This window comes from Xenopus laevis, chromosome 3S, assembly GCF_017654675.1.
Source record: "Xenopus laevis strain J_2021 chromosome 3S, Xenopus_laevis_v10.1, whole genome shotgun sequence".
In the NCBI taxonomy this organism is placed as follows: Eukaryota; Metazoa; Chordata; class Amphibia; order Anura; family Pipidae; genus Xenopus; species Xenopus laevis.
The window spans coordinates 31111146-31130595 of NC_054376.1; the positions used below are offsets into that span (position 1 = coordinate 31111146).

Consider the following 19450-nt stretch of genomic DNA (forward strand, 5'->3'; position numbering starts at 1 on the left):
TCGAGTTGACCTCGCACTGCTCCTCGCGGGTTCCGGTTTTATAGTCTTGCATCTGCTCGCCCTGCCCCTTTTGTGACATCATTGTGATGTCATCGCTGGCGTGGGTCTATAAAAGGACCCCGGAAGCGCGGGTGCTGGCGGGCGCGGGCTGGAGCAGGGCGGGTTAGGGTCGGGAAAATTCCTGACCCGCACATCACTAGTCCACAGCATATTTATTCAGCCCAAAAACATAAAAGATAATGCAACATTTGGGCCTACAAGACCCTTTGTCAAGCCCGATGTTACACTTGACAAAGGGCCTTGTAGGTCCAAAACATTGTCTTATCTTGTATGTGTTTGGGCTGAATAAATCTGCTGTGCACTACTACAACTCACACATTGCGCTGCTGGTATTTTTCTTTTGCATATAGATATGACCCTGTGGAAGGGGTCTTCAAGTACAGCACCTGACACTACAAAGGTTTTTACTTAGAGGTATTGAGCTCTCCACAACGGTGTATTAGAATTAAGATCTATGACGTCATTCATATTATATACATTCTTAGAAGCTATATGAGGAGCCAGTGCTTGTACACATTCCTTAGATATATCACAGAACTTTAATACATGAAAGTTTGGAAGGGGTGCTGCCCTTTATGATCACTGTCCCATACAGCAATATACAGTTAGAGGTCCATTTATCAAAAAAATCAAATATCTAAAACTTGAACGAATCCTAACCTCGAATCGAATTGGACTAAACTCAAATTGAGTTTCTTCTCTGAAAAAAACTCCAATGTCTGGAAGGCTATTAACATAGTCAAATGGCTCACTTGCCCTCTACCATTGACTTATACATGAACTTGGCAGGTTTTAGGTGGCAAATAGTCGAATTCGAATTCTTCCAATGGTCAAGGTTTGATAAATCTCGATTTTCTAATTCGAATTAAAATTCTAATCGAGTTTGGATTTTTCCCAATTCGATTTTGACAAAAAAAAATTAAAAAATTCTAATTTACAATTCGACCCTTAATAAATCTGCCCATTAGTGTGGCTCTACCTCATCTTCACGTGCATTTCTTATCTGAAAAAAATGGTTGCGGAACCCACCACAGAAAACTGCATGTGCAGAAAGGAAAGGAGACCACCAGAGATTGTACAGGTCGGACCCATTATCCGAATGCTCGGGACCTGGGGTTGTTTGGGTTTGAATCTCCATTCCTTAAGTCTACTAAAAGATCATTCAAACACAAATTAAACCCAAAAGGATTGTTTTACCTCCAATAAGGATTAATTATAGCTTAGTTCGGATCAAGTACCAGGTACTGTTCTATTATTACAGAGAAAAATTAGATCATTTTTAAAAATATGAACTTTTTGTTTTTATGTCTATCAGAGATGGCTTTCCTGTAATTAGTAGCTTTCTGGATAATGGTTTTCCACATAATGGATCCTGTATCTGTGAGCTCCATGGGTTAACCTGCACAGGAAATTACAGGCATGCGTCCTGATTTTTTTAGGAAATAGCCCCCTTTAACACATGTTTTTTCCCATTCAGAAAAACCATTGCAGGCTAATTTTATTGCAACTGTAATGAAACATGGGCAAGATTCTGCTCTTCTCTTGATCTAAGTTTTTTTTTTTTTTGTTTTTTTTTACCTGGGGTGTCAGACAGAGGGAGAGGCAAGAAAGAATCAGATGTTTTTTGCAGCTGAGAGCCAGGACTGGGCCCCTGAGCATCTACAGGTTTATCTGCAGCTGAAGAATCAAAGGATTAAGGAGAGAGAGAAAAACAAGTAGAGAAAACGGAGGAGTAAGAATAAAGACAGAAAGGAGACCTGAACTTGTAGAATCTCAAATCCCACCACTGAGCCATTAATGATACCATGACGCTTTCCAATAGTAAAACAGTTAAAGGAAAACTATACCCCCAAAATGAACACTTAAGCAACAGATAGTTTACATCCTATTAAGTGGCATATTAAAGAATCTTAACAAACTGGAATATATATTTAAGTAAATCTTGCCCTTTTACATCTCTTGCCTTGAGCCACCATTTCGTGATGGTCTGTGTGATGCCTCAGAGATCACCTGACCAGAAATACTGCAGCTCTAACTGTAACAGGAAGACGTGTGGAAGCAAAAGACACAACTCTGTCTGTTAATCGGCTCATGTGACCTAACAAGTATAGTTAATTTGGTTCGTTTGTGTGCACCGGGAATCATACAATCCCAGGGGGCGGCCCTTATTTTTTAAAAAGGCAATTTTCAATTTATGATGGCCCAATCGCACATACTACTAGAAAAGCATATTATTATGAAAATGATTTTACATATGAGCTGTTTTATGATATTTATTTTTATAGAGACCTACATTGTTTGGGGAGTATAGTTTTCCTTCCTTGCACTTAAATCATGAAAGATATACAGTACTTACCCATGTTTTTAGTCTATAATTAAAAAGCATCACAAGGAGTGTTGACATTTAAACTAACACCCGCACCCCCCCCCCTATAGTCACAAGTCACTGTGCTATAGTGAAAATTATTCATTCACACCTTCCAATACAAGAAAGCATAAGAAGCTGTTTTCATTTGACTCGTCATACAGTCTACCCATTCTGCATCTTGGGCATAAACAGGCTTTCGTAGTACAGAAAAACAAACTGGTAAAACAGGACTAAAGGAGTCTTCTCCCATAATAATTTTAAATGTAAAAATCACATCATTTTGAAATTAAGCAGGCAGAGTTAAATGTTCACAGTGCAATCTGTTTAAACTTTCAGAATGTAACAGCTCTGCTGCACTACTAGTTGCCAGTAGTTGGTATTCTGGCTTTCCATTTGAATTTTTTCATATAGGGCAAAACGGTATTAGACGCCATAACTTGTGCAGAAATTCATTCTGCCATGCTCCTTTAACAAAATTTATTGAACAGGAAAAACAGATTTTTGGCTCTATTGGTAATAACATTTTAAGGAGAGGCAAAGACTATAATCACCTGAACCGCTGGAAAAGAGTGAAGTTCCAAATGCATCAGCCTGAAACACAGTAGGTGGAGCTGAAAACCCAGACAGGAGATCTTCTGCTGAGCGGCTCAGCTGCTCCGATGGTTTGCCTAAAAGGGAATATTAAAAATAAAAACCATAGGCTCCCTTACTATATTGGTTTTAACACCAATACAGTTAGGGAAGAAACTAGCTGAAATAGTGATAAATTCAGTAGATATTTACTTTTGATGGGTTCCATTTCAATAATCATGGATTTGGTGAATTTATAGGCCAACCACAAGCCAATATTATCTTATGAACATGTTTAAGGCTTCTAATAGCACTGCAATCATTTTGCTGACTGCTGGAGTATTGAAAAATCAACTTGGCTCACTAAGTCTACGAAAAATTAACTTATGGGCAGCTCAAAAGCCATTTTACTTGTGGCTCATAATCAAAGGCGTGTGCAGACAAGACCTCTCAAATACAATTACCAACATATCTGAGCATATTATATTTGAAAATTGACTGGTTGGGACCTTAACACACAGGTCCATTTCAGAAATTGTGATAAAATATAGCCAAACTGGAGAGTGCCAGTGAATATCTAACTTTATTAAAGGAACAGTTCAGTATAAAAATAAAAACTAAGTAAACAGATAGGCTGTGCAAAATAAAAAATATTTCTAATATAGTTATTTAGGCAAAAATGTAATGTATAAAGGCTGGAGTGATTGGATGTCTAACATAATAGCTAGAAAACTACTTCCTGCTTTGCAACTCTCTTGGTTTCCACTGATTGGTTACCAGGCAGTAACCAATCAGAGACTTGAGGGGAGGCCACATGGGTCATAACTGTTGCTTTTGAATTTGAGCTGCATGCTGAGGATCAATTGCAAACTCACTGAACAATTATGTCCCATGTGGCCCCCCTTCAAGTCGCTGACTAACTCAGAGTTAGAGAGCTGAAAAGCAGGATGTAGTGTTCAGTTCTGATATATTACTCTAGCCTTTATACAGTACATTTTTGCCTAACTATATTAGAATCATTTTTTATTTTGCATAGCCTATTTACCCAGTTTTTATTTTTATACTAAACTGTTCCTTTAAGATAGAGAAGCAATATCAGAAAGAGAGATTTGGCCAGTGTAATGCTTCTTTGCAGTCTGGATAGTTTCTGTGTTTGACAAATAGAATAACTGAAAACTACTCACAGTGTATCACACGTTAGTTTAATGGCTTAAAGGAAGGTTTTCTTACTTTCTCCTAGCTTGGCGAAATCCTTATTTAGGAGTTCCTCAGCTGTGAGTTTGGAAAAGTTGTCATCATCAAAGGGATTCCAGCCAGAAGGTTCTGGCGGGTTGTGGACATTCTGCTGGGAGGTCCGAGGAGAGCCAGAAGGTGTGGTTGTAGCTGACCTGTGAATGGGGAAATCAGGCAAAATGCAATGTTACATTTTAATAAAAAAACACAATACAGAACTGCCTAAATCTAGGATTAAATAGATGAACAGATCATTTCTGAAGTGTGAAACCCAGATACACTCACAGAGGATATCAGCTAACCAAGGCTATCAACTGTTTACCTATGACCAAGCAATATGACTAGGTAATCTAGTTAGTCTTTGTGCATTTGGTTACTCTGTGTCCACCTATTTGCCTAGTCAAAGTCTAAAGGTGGCCATACACGGAGAGATCCGCTCGTTTGGCGATGCTGTCAAACGAGCGGATCTCTCTCCGATATGCCCACCTTGAGGTAGGCAATATCGGGCCGATCCAATCGTGGGCCCTAGGGCTCAATGATCGGATCCTAACGAATGGGAACGGGCGGTCGGATCGCGGGATCTCGATCGGGGAAGCCCGTCGGGGGGCCCCATACACGGGCCAATAAGCTACCGACTCGGTCTGTCGGCAGCTTTTATCAGCCCGTGTATGGCCACCATTACTCCTAAGGGCAGAGACACACGTGGAGATTCGGGAAGATTAGTCGCCCAGCGACAAATCACCCCTTCTTCGGGCGACTAATCTCCCTGCAATGCCTTCCTGCCGGCAAGAATCTAAATTGCCAGAGGGATGACACTCAGAGCGCTTTGTTTTCCGGAGTCACCCGAAGTTTCCTCATGAGACAACTTTGGAAAACGAAGCTCTCCGAGTGCCATCCCGCTGGCGATTTAGATTCTAGCCAGCGGGAAGGCAGTTCAGGGAGATGAGACGACCGAAGAAGAGGCGATTTGTCGCCGGGCGACTAAATCTTCCCGAATCTCGACGTGTGTCTATGCCCTTACACTGGAGGAAGAAAGAACATGATTTTGGGCTCCATGCAGCAGGACAGACATATAATATGGAATTATAACATTACACACAGTTGAGGAGTGCTGTGCAGTGGGTATGCCTGCATCATGCTCCCACAAAGGAACTAATACGCTTACTCCCAATGGAAAGGCTCCAAGAGTTAATTCTTGCAGAGTCTCACAGAATGTTTTATAAACATGTAACTGTTTAAATCCGTTTCATAGTTATGAGAGACAGTATATAATCAAGAATGCTTAGTAGGCAAAGTTTTAAATGTAAAATAAGTAAACATGGGTAAGAAAAAAAAAAGAATTTTGTCATTTTACTAGTGGTACACAGGAACAATATACTGTAGCTATTTCTAGAGAGGTCTGGATAAACAGAATACATGCTTTAAATTATAATGTGTATGTGATCCGTTATACGGAAACCCGTTATCCAGAAAGCTCCGAGTTACAGAAAGGCTGTCTCCCATAGACTCCCATTTTATCCAAATAGACCAAATATTTATTAATCCTTATTGAAGGCAAAACACTCCCATTGGATTGATTTAATGTTTAGACAAATTTGATTTCAAGGATTCTGGATAATAGGTCCCATACCAGTAACAACCATGCTTAAAGGGGTTGTTCACCTTTGAGATAACTTTTAGTATGATGTATCATGTTTTATTATTTAAGCTTTTTGCGTTATTTAGCTTTTTATTCAGCAGCTCTCCAATTTGTAATTTCAGCAATCTGGTTGCTAGGATGCAATTTCCCCAAGCAACCATGCATTGATTTGAACAAGAGACTGCCATATAAATAGGAGAGGACTGAATAGAAAAATGAGTATTAAAAAGTAGCAATAAAAATAAATGTGTAGCCTTACAGAGCATTTGTTTTTTTATAAGGGGTCAGCGACGCCCATTTGAAAGCTGCAAAGACTCGGAAAAAAAACAGGCAAATAACTATAAAACTAAAAAAATAATGAAAACCAATTGAAAAGTTGCTTAGAATTGGCCATTGTAGAACATACTAAGAGTTACCAATATTTACTATATTTTCTATATAAATAAGTGCATAAGCATTTTGTTTTAACATACTCACTTGGATTTGTTGAGGTTTGCTTCAGCTGCTGCAGCCTGAAGAAGCTGGGTAGATTTACTGGCTGGGACACCAAAAACTGCACTATGCGTGACATCACTTAGTATCCTTCTGTGCCCACCTTTTTGGGTCTTTGGGGATGAAGGAGGGGTAAGGGATCCCAGTTTCTGCCCTGCTGCTGTGGGTGGTGCAGAAGATGGAGGTGCTATAGGTGGCTGGGGCTTCTGTGGGGTCTTAAGTGGAGCTGGCAGCTGTAATTATTTGAGGTAAGCAGATGCATTATAACACATTGTATTCATTGATCTACGATTGCATTATCTTAAAGGATCAGTTACATCAATTTTTTTTTTAAAAAAACAAAAAAAACCCACAAAGACAAATTAAACTTTTAAATCGCTAAGTCTTTATTAAGAAATAACTTACCAAAACTCTGCTTGCGCTCCTCTTCAGAAAAGGCGACACATCGACGATCCATCATGCGGCGCTCGATTTCTCCTCCGTGCCTTCCCTATAGGAGATAGCCAGGGAGGAGAAATCGAGCGCCGCATGATGGATCATTGCTGTGTCGCCTTTTCTGAAGAGGAGTACAAGCAGAGTTTCGGTAAGTTATTTCTTAATAAAGACTTAGCGATTTAAAAGTTTAATTTGTCCTTGTGGTTTTTTTTTTTGTTCTATACTAACGAATTAAAAAAAAAAAAAAATTGGTTACTGGTCCTTTAATGTAGTGGCAACAAATATGAAAACCTGAGCATTCCTCTGCAACTTGGCACTTTAAAGTCATTAAAAAATGTTATGGCACTAAAATTCATATCGACGATCCTTGCTTATAGAAGATAGCCAGGGAAGAGAAATCAAGCGCGCATGATGGATCGTCGCCGGATCGCCTTTTCTGAAGAGGAGTGCAAGCGGAGTTTCGGTAAGTTATTTCTTAATAAAGACTTCATGATTTAAACGTTTTTTTAAAAAAAAAAAAAAAAATTGATGTTACTGGTCCTTTATTATAGTGGCGACAAATACGAAAACCTGAGCATTCCTCTGCAACTTGGCACTTTAATTAAAAAATGTTAAGGCACTAAAAATGCTTTAAAAGAAATATGCATTTGTTCTGTTAAAGGAAACAAGCACACACACACACGATTATTTTTAGAAAGATTCATTTCAGCACATCACATCACTTGAAGAAGGGCAGTCATTGTCCCGAAACGTTTGATTGTAACCCTGGTGTCAAAAGCACCTCAATAAATCTGGGAACATCCCATTTTGACTCACAGGTAATGGAAATCATTTTTTCTTTAGTATCTGTGCAACTGGCGGTGGAAAAGGCCAGTACCAATACCCTTTTTTCCCCATTTGCATATTTTTATATAATTTCAGCACACACCAAAGGTTGCTATCACTTGCTCCTGGAACATAACCCCATTTTAAATGTAAACTTTTATTACCAGGAATACCAGAAACTTTTGGTTTGCTAATGCAACACAGATTTAATCAAGACACTCACCCCTTGTTCCTGAACTGCAGGGGGCTGGGCAGCAGCAAGTGGCTGGAGAGCAGCTGGTATGACTTGTGGCTGACTTGGTAGAGACGACGGTTTAGGTGTTGCCACTTTCTGTTGCATAGCGGCATGTTGTGCCAATAGCTGTTGTTGTTGTTGCTGCTGCAAGTAATAGGCCTGAAGCATCTGCTGCTGTTGCATGGCCTGAATCTACAGTTAAGAAAAACAGAAGTAAGTACCAGCAGAGTGCTCATTTATGCAGACATAAAATGGGTCATTTATCCGTTTCACCCTCACTAGTCAAAATAAAACTTGGGTGCTACTAGTATGCACAATCTAGTATAAAAAATACAATACAATATCGTAAATATTATAAATATGGTAAATATAAAACACTTACCTGTTGAGCTTGCAGCATTTGCTGCTGCTGTTGTTGTTGATAATATGCTGCTGCCTGTTGCTGTTGCATAAGTTGCTGTTTTAAATACAGCTGCTGCTGTTGCTGGGTCAGTGCAGATTGTACAGCAGCTTGTGGAGTAGCCGGCTGTGGAGTTGAGGTTACAGGTGTGGAAACCTGTGCCGTGGGCTGTGCTGCTTTTGGCTGAGGCTGGGGCTGTACCGCTGGTCTTACGACAGGTGCCACTGCTGCAGGGTTAGGGGACTGGACACTTACTGGTGCAACTAGAAAGACAAGGCAAACACCAACCATGTTACTAAACTCTAAAAATTAATAGGGCTAAAATGCCATATTTCATATACTGAACCTTGTACATGAGCAAGAATGGGAGGATGTGTATTGTTACACCCTGCATTGAAACAACGGTGTCGTAGATTTCAAGTGAACTCAGTAGTGAGGCATTAAGCCTCAAGTACATGCACGGGCCGATATAAGATGCCGACAGATTAAGTAAGTAGCTTATTGGGCAGTTTATGGGGCCCTCCGACAGGCTTCCCTGATCGATATCTGGCTGAAGAGGATAATGGATCTTTATGTAATTTGGATCTTTATACTTTAAGTCTACTAGAAAATCATGAAAATGTTAAATAGACCCAATAGGATGGTTTTGCTTCCAATAAGGATTAATTATATCTTAGTTTGGATCAAGTAAAAGGTACTATTATATTATTACAAAGGAAATGGAAATCATTTTAAACATTTGGGTTATTTGGATGAAATCGAGTCTATGGGAGACACCTTCTTATACCTCAGAGAGTTCTGGATAAAGGTTTCCTGACAATGGATCCCATACATGTACTGCTAAACATCAGAGGTATTGACATGTTACAGATCAGAAACCTACCTGGAGAGGGATTGGATGGCTGAACAGTGGCTCTTTTACGTGGAGTTAAAGCTGGCTGAATTGGAAGCATCCCAGGGTTTGGCTGAGGTTGACCAGCTTTTGGCCTCTGGCGAGGCGCTATGGATGTCTCTGTTGCTGGAACAGGGTCTGTCAACCTAAACAGCAATAGAGAGACACCACTAGAATCACTAGTTAAAGAAAAATGCCTGCTGAAGTCTCAGCAACCGTTGGACCAGGACACCACTAACACACAGTTCAAAAAGAAATTTACAGAGACAGAATAACTGAAATATACTAAAGCTACAGGTCTGACTTATATTACCTGGCCTTCGGTTGGGTTTTCTTAGCAGCAGCCTCCCCAGCTTTTATAGGTTCTGGAAGCTTTGCAGGAATCACAGCATCCTGGGAAATTCGAGCAAGAAAGGGCATTATATCTACACAATGTTACAGTAATCCCTAATGCTCCACCACCTTTCCACATTCAACCAGCCAATGGAAACGTAACAAAATAAAAATAAATATCATGTAACCAGTGTTGGACTGGGATGGCAGGGACCCACCAGAAAAACTTAGGCTGAGGATCCACTTTCCAGACTATTATACCTGTTCTCCTCGCTGAACCTCTTTATTCTCCTAGTCTATTTTCTCTACATACTATACTCTATTCATCCATTATTAAGGCTCTTTGTTTCCATAAAGAAATAGGGAATGACCATGAAATAGGCCAAATGGTTAGAAGCAAGAGGCCCACTAACACCTGAGCCCACCGGAGGGCCAGTCCGACACTGCAAGTAACGGTTAGGGTTGTTTTTCTCATGTGTGGGGACTAATACAGAACAAAGTAATCAATTTATAATCCAACTTCCACCAGGGAATCTGAAGGAAGTTGAGATGGAGGCAGTCCATGAACAGCAAAAAAGCACATGTTAGTGCACAGCCTAAAATCAGAAGTCATACAGGGTACAAGCTGGTAGACTGATATGGGTACCTACATGAGCATTCTGCACAGGGCACTCTCTTTTTGCAAGCTTGAAGGCGAAATAGGATACTAGGTAGATATCAGGTCTCTTGTCAGGGTCTGGCTCAAGCATGTAACCTGTGGGGTAGACCAATTATATCAGAAAGAGTGCATAATATGTGCTTTAGTATTCAGTAAATGTGTGTATGAATTTAGTTAAACACAATCATTGGTTAGATTACAGACTGTAAAAAGCATCATTCTTTTCAAAGTTGACTACCATACATTAAAGTTGACTGTACACCATGGCAATATTAACATACTTTCCCTATTCTACAGAACAGCATCTCTAAAGCCTTACACTGAGTAAGCCTAAAAACTATATAACATACCTTATGTATAGGATTATTGTAATTACTTCATTGAGCAGAATGTCAGGTATACCACTAGGATTTGGAGCATCAGGATAAAACACAGCATGGATTTAAAATGCACCAATGGGCTGCTACAAGTTATGGATAATGCGCATATGTTCAGTGTAAAAATAAAAACTGGCTAAATAGATCGTATGTGCAAAATAAAAAAAAATTCTAATATAGTTAGAGAAAAATATAATGTATAAAGGCTGGAGTGACTGGATGTCTAACATAATAGCCAGAACACTACTTCCTGCTTTGCAGCTCTCTTGGTTTCCACTGATTGGTTACCAGGCAGTAACCAATCAGTGACTTGAGGGGGGGCACATGGATCATAACTGTTGCTTTTGAATCTGAGCTGAATGCTGAGGATCAATTGCAAACTCACTGAATAGTTATGTTCCATTTGGCCCCCCTTAAAGTCGCTGACTAACGCACAGTTAGAGAGTTGAAAAGCAGGAAGTAGTGTTCTGTTCTGTTACACATCCAGTCACTCCAGCCTTTATACATTACATTTTTCACTAACTATATAAGACACATTTTTTATTTTGCACATATAATCTAATTACCCAGTTTTTATTTGTACACTGAACTGTTCCTTTAAAAAGCGAATGTTAAGCCATGACTTTGACTGCACTATACAATCCAAGGGCTTCAAAATAGCCACAGTTAGAGTCAGAGCAAACAGCTGCATGTGTGGCACCCCATGTATGTTATCCAGGTCTCAAATTATCTGGTCTCAGTGAAAATGGAGCTTGTCAATCCATTCATTCAGACCCTGGGTATTTCAGGTAGTCATTTCCAAGCCTTGATCGCAAAGTGCTGTCAGGTGGGAGTTCCCACGGGCAGCAGCCAAAAATAAAACTTCTTTATGTCTGTTTTCATTTAAACAAAGCAACAATTCTCATTAAATTTTCATTAAAATTTCATTAAATTTTCATTAAAGATATGGTACACAAGGGTTATTCAGAACACAGAGACCACAAACTGTGAGCAAAGCCCCATACTGCCCCTGTACTGTATAAATATACATACACATGCAAATCCACCCCTTAAAGGGCATGTAAAGTCTAAAATAGAATAAGGCTAGAAATGCTGTATTTTGTATACTAAATATAAACATGAACTTACTGCACCACAAGTCTAATCAAACAAATAAATTATGCTTTCAAAGTTGGCTACAGGGGGTCACCATCTTGTAACTTTGTTAACCATCTTTGCAAGACTAAGATTTTGCACATGCTCAGTGTGGTCTGGGCTGCTTAGGGATCGTCATAAACAAAGCTGCGTGAGTTCTGCATGGCTGGGAAGTAAGGCGGGGGCTCCCCCTGCTGTTCATAAGTATGATTGTTTCCCTGCTCAGCAGTTAGGGACCGTCTGACAATTCCTATCCACAGCAGTAAATAAAGGGAGAATTTCACTGCATACAGTCAGGTTTCTTATAAAAACGGTACACATTTTTTAATAAAAGTATATTGGAGATAGGTTTCTTTTTCATTAAAGAAAGTAAAAATGGTATATTATTTTTTTGCCTTTACATGCTCTTTAAGATTGCCTCTAGTTTATATGGTTTAGAATGTTTAATCCCTTCCATTTCCATTTCGATGCAGAATAATTTACATTACACATTCTGTTTATAAATGCAAATCTCTGACTCCATTTCAAAGAGATTTTTTAACACGGTATGACAGTACCCCTTAGAGCCAAAAGGGCCTTTTGAATTATAGCCGATAAGCGAATTGCAATACGATTGCACATCTTAGAGCTATTAAGCTAATTGAGTTCAAAACTCATTTTCAATTACTGCATATTATTGTGGTTTCTCTTTACTTACTTACTTACTGCTTTATTACACCTTCAGGTAAGAGCCAAAACATAAACTGGCGGCATGATATGAATCTTGAAAATCCGTGCACACGACAATAAGTAATATTCACATTCACAAAGTGAGTACATGGAATAACAGTTTTTGCTCTATATCCAACAAATAAGAGTAGTTGCATAACACAGGGAATGGACACCTACGGATCAGGCAGTGCATGTCCTGGGAGTAGCGAGAGTTGTCCGGGATAGTGAAATTCCCATCACAGATAGAGACCTGACTCTCTCCAAATGGAAGTGTGAAGAAGCAGAGCTTGTACAACAAGCAGCCTAAGGCCTGCAATGAGAGACACACACGAGAGAAGACGGATGTTAGCAATGATAGTTTACACTAGTTAAGTACTCTCTAGTTGCCAAGCCCAGAAAGAGAGAATACTAGGCAGATCTTTAAGGGACAAAAGGGGTAGTCAGTTCTGTGTCCCTTTCTTGGCTGTACAAAAAAAATACTACTTTGTAACAACATGCTGTTTTTAAGAGAGACATAGGGGGTTATTTATTGAAGTCCAAATGACAAAAACTCAAAAAATTTAAGTTTTCTAACTATAAAATGCACATTTTTGGTGGAAAAGATTTATTATACCCCAAGTCTGAATCCAAAAATCCAGCATTGCAGACCTACCAAGGTTGTATATAAGTCAATGGGAAAGGTCCCTATCCTATTTGGAATTTTCTGTGGTCTGTGCTGTAATTAGTCTGAAAGTCTGACTTTTCAGGCAAAAATCCTTTCACTCTTTTCGGATTTTCCGATCCGATTAAATCGTGCTTTTTTAATGATAAATAAGCTCCAATCATGGATTCTAGTTTGGTCGGACTTTTTTAAAGGGATACGGTCATGGGAAAAAAATTATTTTTCAAAATGAATCAGTTAATAGTGCTGCTCCAGCAGAATTCTGCACTGAAATCCATTTCTCAAAAGAGCAAACAAGATTTTTTTATATTCAATTTTGAAATCTGACATGTGGCTAGACATTTTGTCAATTTCCAGGCTGCCCCTGGTCATGTGACTTGTGCCTGCACTTTAGGAGAGAAATGCTTTCTGGCAGGCTGCTGTTTTTCCTTCTCAGTATAACTGAATGCGTCTCAGTGGGACATGGGTTTTTACTATTGAGTGTTGTTCTTAGATATACCAGGCAGCTGTTATCTTGTGTTAGGGAGCTGCTATCTGGTTACCTTCCCATTGTTCTTTTGTTTGACTGCTGTGGGGGAATAGGGGAGGGGGTGATATCACTCCAACTTGCAGTACAGCAGTAAAGAGTGATTGAAGTTTATCAGAGCACAAGTCACATGACTTGGGGCAGCTGGGAAATTGACAATATGTCTAGCCCCATGTCAGATTTCAAAATTGAATATAAAAAAATCTGTTTGCTCTTTTGAGAAATGAATTTCAGTTCTGAATTCTGCTGGAGCAGCACTATTAACTGATTCATTTTGAAAAAAAATGTTTTTCCCATGACAGTATCCCTTTAATTAAACTAGTTAGAAAAAAATTCGGAAGGCCCATAATATGTGAAAAACAAGAAATGTGCCAGTGCATTATACTCTCAAATGTACTTGAAGTGTTTTGGGTTGATTTATTGAAAATTTCTGCAAAAACCGTACTAGTCCCACCCATGTGTTCCACTTCCTGCTGCCTCTTTTCCCAGGTTGAGCGGGAGAGCCAGTGGCACTCAGCACTGTAGGAAAGGAACCAATCAGCAGGTAGGCTGACCTGATAGGGAACTGAAGTCTATTTTTTCTTGCGTGACTGTGCAATGGGATAAGTCCCAAAGATATTTTGATCCAAAGATTTTGTGGTTTTCGCACAAAAATCAGAATAAGTTTTCTGGTGGAAAATACGTAAAATTTGTACGATTCGTTTCTTTCACATTTTTTTCGGGGTTTTTTCCGGATAACAAAGTTTTCTGGAAAGTGTATTAATAAATAAGGAGAAAAACACCTGTTCAGGTTTGGAGTTGTTTTCAGAAAACATTGAGATAAATTCGGACTTTGATAAATTGTCCTCTGAGTTTAGGAGGTAATGCCATTGCACTCTTGGCTTTCCCAAGTACATTTAACAAGTACAGGGATTGAGAAAGGTTGGGATTAAGGAAAGTGGTAACCAACTCAAACCAGTTTCAGAGGAAGAATGCAAATTAATCACTTTACAGAACGGCCGGCACACACATATACGTACAAGCTCCTGGCAGTGGCAGATCTGACAGAACTGGGAAAATAAAGCACTTCCTCTGAGATATTTAATTTGTAATATTACCAGTTCTTCTGACAGGAATGAGCAGATTATGACGCTCACGGATATAAGATTAAAAGCTTCCTTGCACAACAGAATCTGCTGCATGAGCAATATGGGCCAGCATCAAGGGATTCTGTCATGTAGTTTTTATTTCTAAATGAGACTGTTTACACTGCAGATAATTCACTCTACAATATAAAATGTAATTCCTGAACCAGCAAGTGTATTTTTTTTTAGTTGTAACATTGGTGTGTAGGCAGCCATCTCAGGTCATTTTGCTTGGTCATGTGCTTTCAGAAAAAGCCAGCACGCACTTTAGGATGGAACTGCTTTCTGGCAGGCTGCTGTTTTTTTTCCTATGTAACTGAATGTGTCACAGTGGGACCTGGATTTTACTATTGAGTGCTGTTCTTAGATCTAACAGGGAGCTGTTGTCTTGTGTTAGGGAGCGGTTATTTGGTTACCTTCCCATTGTTCTGTTGTTAGGCTGCTGGGGGGGGTGATATCGCTCCAACTTGCAGTGCAGCAGTAAAGAGTGACTGAAGTTTATCAGAGCACAAGTCACATAACTGGGGGCAGCTGGGAAACTGACAATATGTCTAGTCCCATGTTAGATTTCAAAATTAAATATAAAAAATATCTATTTGCTCTTTTGAGTAATGGATTTCAGTGCAGAATTTTGCTGGAGCAGCACTATTAACTGATTCATTTTTTTCCCCATGACAGTTTCCCTTTCAGCTAGAGAACCAAAAGGTTTGCTATCCCTTATTAAGGCACTGGAAATACCTGGCTCTGCAATTTTGTCCTGGACATTAAATCATTAAATGGCAATCTCTATAACACAGCTACGTATTCATGATGTCAAACAGGGATTTTACATACCCATATGTCCGCTTTGGTGGTGATCATTTTGTCACTGTACAGATTGACCATCTCTGGTGCCCGGTAGGAGAGAGTTGTGTACCTGATGCAGAGAAGACAATTGGTGAATTATGGGCCAATATTAATATTAAAATCAATAGATGCATTAGTCATTTTGGAAAAACCCCTTGGTTTAATTTTGTTCTCATGTTTACATGACTTTATAGTAGACTTAGGACATGAAGATCCATATTACGAAAAAATCTGTTATCTGGAAAACCCCAGGTCCCAAGCAATCTGGATAATAGGTCCCATAACTGTATTATAATTATTGAAAACACCGCAAGCATAAAGGGGGCAGAAGGCCCCCAAACACTGCCTGCACCTAGCTATATTTTGTCCAACTACTGTACTGTATATATGATGATACAATTCTACTCAAAATTACATGGATATATCCATTACACATTACTGTAAATGTTTACCTTTGTTGTTATGTACAAGTTTAAAAGCAATTAATGTGCCCTTGCCCCTTGTGAAATGCTAATTCAACACAACTTTTGGATTTAAGCCATAGGCCCAACACATTTCACACTATTAGAGGTTGAAGTTGATGCATGTCAAGTTACACCTTTATTTGACAGCTAGAACATGAATTAAATTACATTTTATTTACCTTGCAGCTTTTACAATCAGTCTGTTCCCCTAGGTCTATGTGCAAAATGTTTAAGGGGTTGCTCACCTTGAAATGAACTTTTAGTATGATGTAGAGAGAGATATTCTGAGACAATTTGCATTTGGATTACATTTTTTATTATTTCTGGTTTTTAAGTTATTTAGCTTCGTATTCAGCAGCTCTACAGTTTGCAGTTTCATCCATCTGGCTGCTAGGGTCCAAATTACCCTAACAACCATGCATTGATTTAAATAAGCGACTGAAATATGAATAGGAGAGGGCCTAAATAGAAAGATGTGTGATAAAAAGAAGAAAAAAATAATACTTGTGTAGCTTTACATAGCATTTCTTTATTAGAAGGGGTCAGTGTACCCTATTTGAAAGCTGGACAGAGTCAGTAGAAGAAGGCAAATAATTACAAAAACAAATAATAAAGGCCAATTGAGAAATTGTTTAGAATTAGCTATTCTCTAATATACTAAAAGTCAACTTAAAGGTGAACCACTCCTTTAATTATAAGAGAGGAGGTGTAAATGTGTGGCCAAACTAGAGATCATGTACATATTCTAGAAGCATATCTTTATATTGGCATGTCACACATAGTGGAAGTATGGCAATTCCTGAGACTGCCCGCTGAGTGATGACATCTATCTTGTATGAAGATGAGCGGTCTCCGTGGATATCTGTATATTTTCTTGTTAGATTGTGGGGGAACCATAGTAGAGTCCTGCAGCGGGTCTGGTACCCGCGGTACCCTGCGGGTTGCGGGTATAAGTTCTGGGTGCAGATATAGACGCTGGTGGGTGGTTCTGCGGGTTTGCAGGTCGCGGGTTTTCTCAATAGTGTTTTTTCTGATCACAACTACTTCTGATGATGTCACTTCCGGTTTACAATGACAGCACTTCCTAATTCTTGATGGTCAGCGGGTCCGGGTCGCGGATAAGGTACTTGTGGGTCGGGTAGCGGGTCCAAGCGGGTAAGAATGCGGGTTGCGGATCCGGGTTGTGGATTGCAGGTTGCGGGTACGGGTCGGGTACGGGTTCCACGCAGGACTCTAAACCATAGTACCCAGAGGTAATGGACCATAAAAACTCTTGGCCCTGGCTAGAATCATACCTAGGTAGGTTATCATACCCAGGACTGCAAAACAGTGCACATTTTAAATCTCAATTAATATCCTTTTATTTATATACCAACGTACTTCATAGCACTTAACAGATATTGCATCAATCGCATCCAACCCTGTCCCAGTGGAGCTTACACTCAAATGTCTCTATCATAGTCAAATCAAACATAAGTCCTCTGCACTGTAAAGCAGCAGTGCTAACCAAAGTATCATTGTGCTGCCCAGACAGACAGAGCTACAACCGCTGTAAAAGAGAACAATTTTGCTAAAAAAATTATAGCGCATGAACTTACTTTTTAATTTCATCCTCCACAGCAGCGACACCCTCCGTCTGTGGATTCTGGCATTTATTTGTTGCGCTTCCAAAGTCGCACAAAACGTAGTGACCGCGGTCGTGTAGTAAAATGTTCTCAACCTGGGTGCAAAAAACAAAAACAGAGCCTGTGAAAAAGAGTGTTAAGAAAACTGGCGCACAACCCTGCAAAATTGTGGGGGGGTTTTGGGTATTACAAAATTATACATAGTTTTGGTTAATGGCAGCGATCTTCCAGATCCCCAGGGAGTTGTAGTTCACAGAAATGTCTGCATCTTGTGATTCTGGCTGATGGCAGCCTGCTCACATATTATCAGACAAAGGCAAGTGGGCTCTTTAAAGGAGAAGGAAAGCAATTGAAGCAGTTTATTGCCAATAGATTAGCCACAATAGGGCAAGCTATAACACCATATTTATTCTGCAGAACGCTTTACCATACCTGAGTAAACAGCTCTAGAAACTCTCTCTGTTTAGAATAGCAGCTGCCATATTAGTTTGGTGTGACATCACTTCCTGCCTGAGTCCCTACCTGCTCGCTCATAGCTCTGGGCTTAGATTACAGCAGGGAGGAGAGGAGGAAAGGCTGAAAAGGGAGAGTGGGCCAAACTGAGCATGCTCAAGCCCTAGCCATGGAGGGTTAAGCTGAAAACAGGAAGTCTGATATAGAAAGCCCATGTGTACACAATAGAAGGAAGGAAAGAAATGCTGTGTTTAAGAAAAGCATCACTTTGAATACTGCAGTATTTATATAAACCTTTCTGATAAAGCTTACTTAATGTTAGCCTTTCCTTCTCCTTTAAATCAGTTCTGTTTGGGAGTAGGTGTGCCATGCTGGAATAAGCTGCTGAGTTAACACTAAGCAAGATGTTGCATGACACGGACATATTTTATATAAAGACTTTATTGCACCAGCCTAAAGTTTCAGCTTGTCAATAGCAGCAATGATCCAGGACTTCAAACTTGTCACAGGGGGTCCCCATCTTGGAAAGGGTCTGTGACACTCACATGCTCAGTGGGCTCGGAGCAGCTGTTGAGAAGCTGAGCTTAGGGGTTGTTGCAAATTATCAAGCAGAAAATGAGGTTGCCATATAGTAATTATCTGTAGTAATTACTAATCAGCCTTATATTGTAACATTTATATTCTGTGTACTGTATATTGTGAGTCTGTCCCTGTCCCCCTGATGCAAGTTGCACTGGTCTCTGTGCTGCCATGTAATAATTATCTGTATTAATTACTAATCAGCCTTATGACTATGAAGATTTTAATTCATCCAGGTCATGGTATATCTAGTATAGGTCAATCTAAAAACAACTGGACTTGTTTTTAGATTGACCTATACTAGATATAATCAGCCTTATATTGTGACATTTCTATTCATAGTGTACTGTATATTGTGAGTGGCTCCCTAATCTCAGTAAGTGACAGCAGCACAGAGCATGTGCAGTGAATCAGCTGAAAAGAAGATGGGGAGTGACTGGGGCATCTTTGGAGACACAGATCTTTACTGCTAAAGGGCTGTGGTTGCCTTGGGCTGGTACAGAAGTCCAAAACTTAAAGTACAAAATTTCTGCCCTACTTCTTTAGTTAGGCTTTAGTTCTCCTTTAAAGGGGGGTTTGTATATGAGAAATTTGGATTGCTTTCTTAATGAAGCAGTTAGTAGATGCAGACTGGTAGCAGCTAGCTCATACTACTGACAAACAGAAAAAAGGAGGCTGCAATTTGATTCTCTCAATCAGAACAAAACAAAGAATTGGGGGGGGGTGAAGCAGATTCTGGCTGATAACAAGCTGATCACTTATTATCTGGGTAAAGGAGATGAGACAGCAAAGAAGATCAGGACTGACAGC

At 39.6% G+C, this 19450-nt stretch overlaps 1 protein-coding gene across 13 annotated transcripts in view; it reads right to left on the minus strand.

The window, feature by feature from the left end:
- LOC108712767 (AP2-associated protein kinase 1) overlaps positions 1-19450 on the minus strand; it is an 82513-nt gene that overhangs the window by 27176 nt on the left and 35887 nt on the right. For 7 of the 13 annotated variants that reach the window (XM_018255174.2, XM_041588162.1, XM_018255175.2 and 4 more), the window contains exons 5-15: positions 17582-17703; positions 15508-15589; positions 12540-12672; positions 10133-10236; positions 9463-9542; positions 9141-9295; positions 8240-8520; positions 7846-8049; positions 6348-6595; positions 4229-4386; positions 2980-3096 (exon numbers count right to left, since the gene is read on the minus strand). In XM_018255174.2, the coding sequence (XP_018110663.1) occupies positions 2980-3096; positions 4229-4386; positions 6348-6595; positions 7846-8049; positions 8240-8520; positions 9141-9295; positions 9463-9542; positions 10133-10236; positions 12540-12672; positions 15508-15589; positions 17582-17703 (1684 nt within the window). Of the gene's footprint in view, positions 1-1638; positions 1738-2979; positions 3097-4228; positions 4387-6347; positions 6596-7845; positions 8050-8239; positions 8521-9140; positions 9296-9462; positions 9543-10132; positions 10237-12539; positions 12673-15507; positions 15590-17581; positions 17704-19450 lie in introns of all 13 variants that reach the window. The other 6 variants (XM_041588165.1, XM_041588164.1, XM_041588159.1 and 3 more) reach the window with 1 other exon arrangement.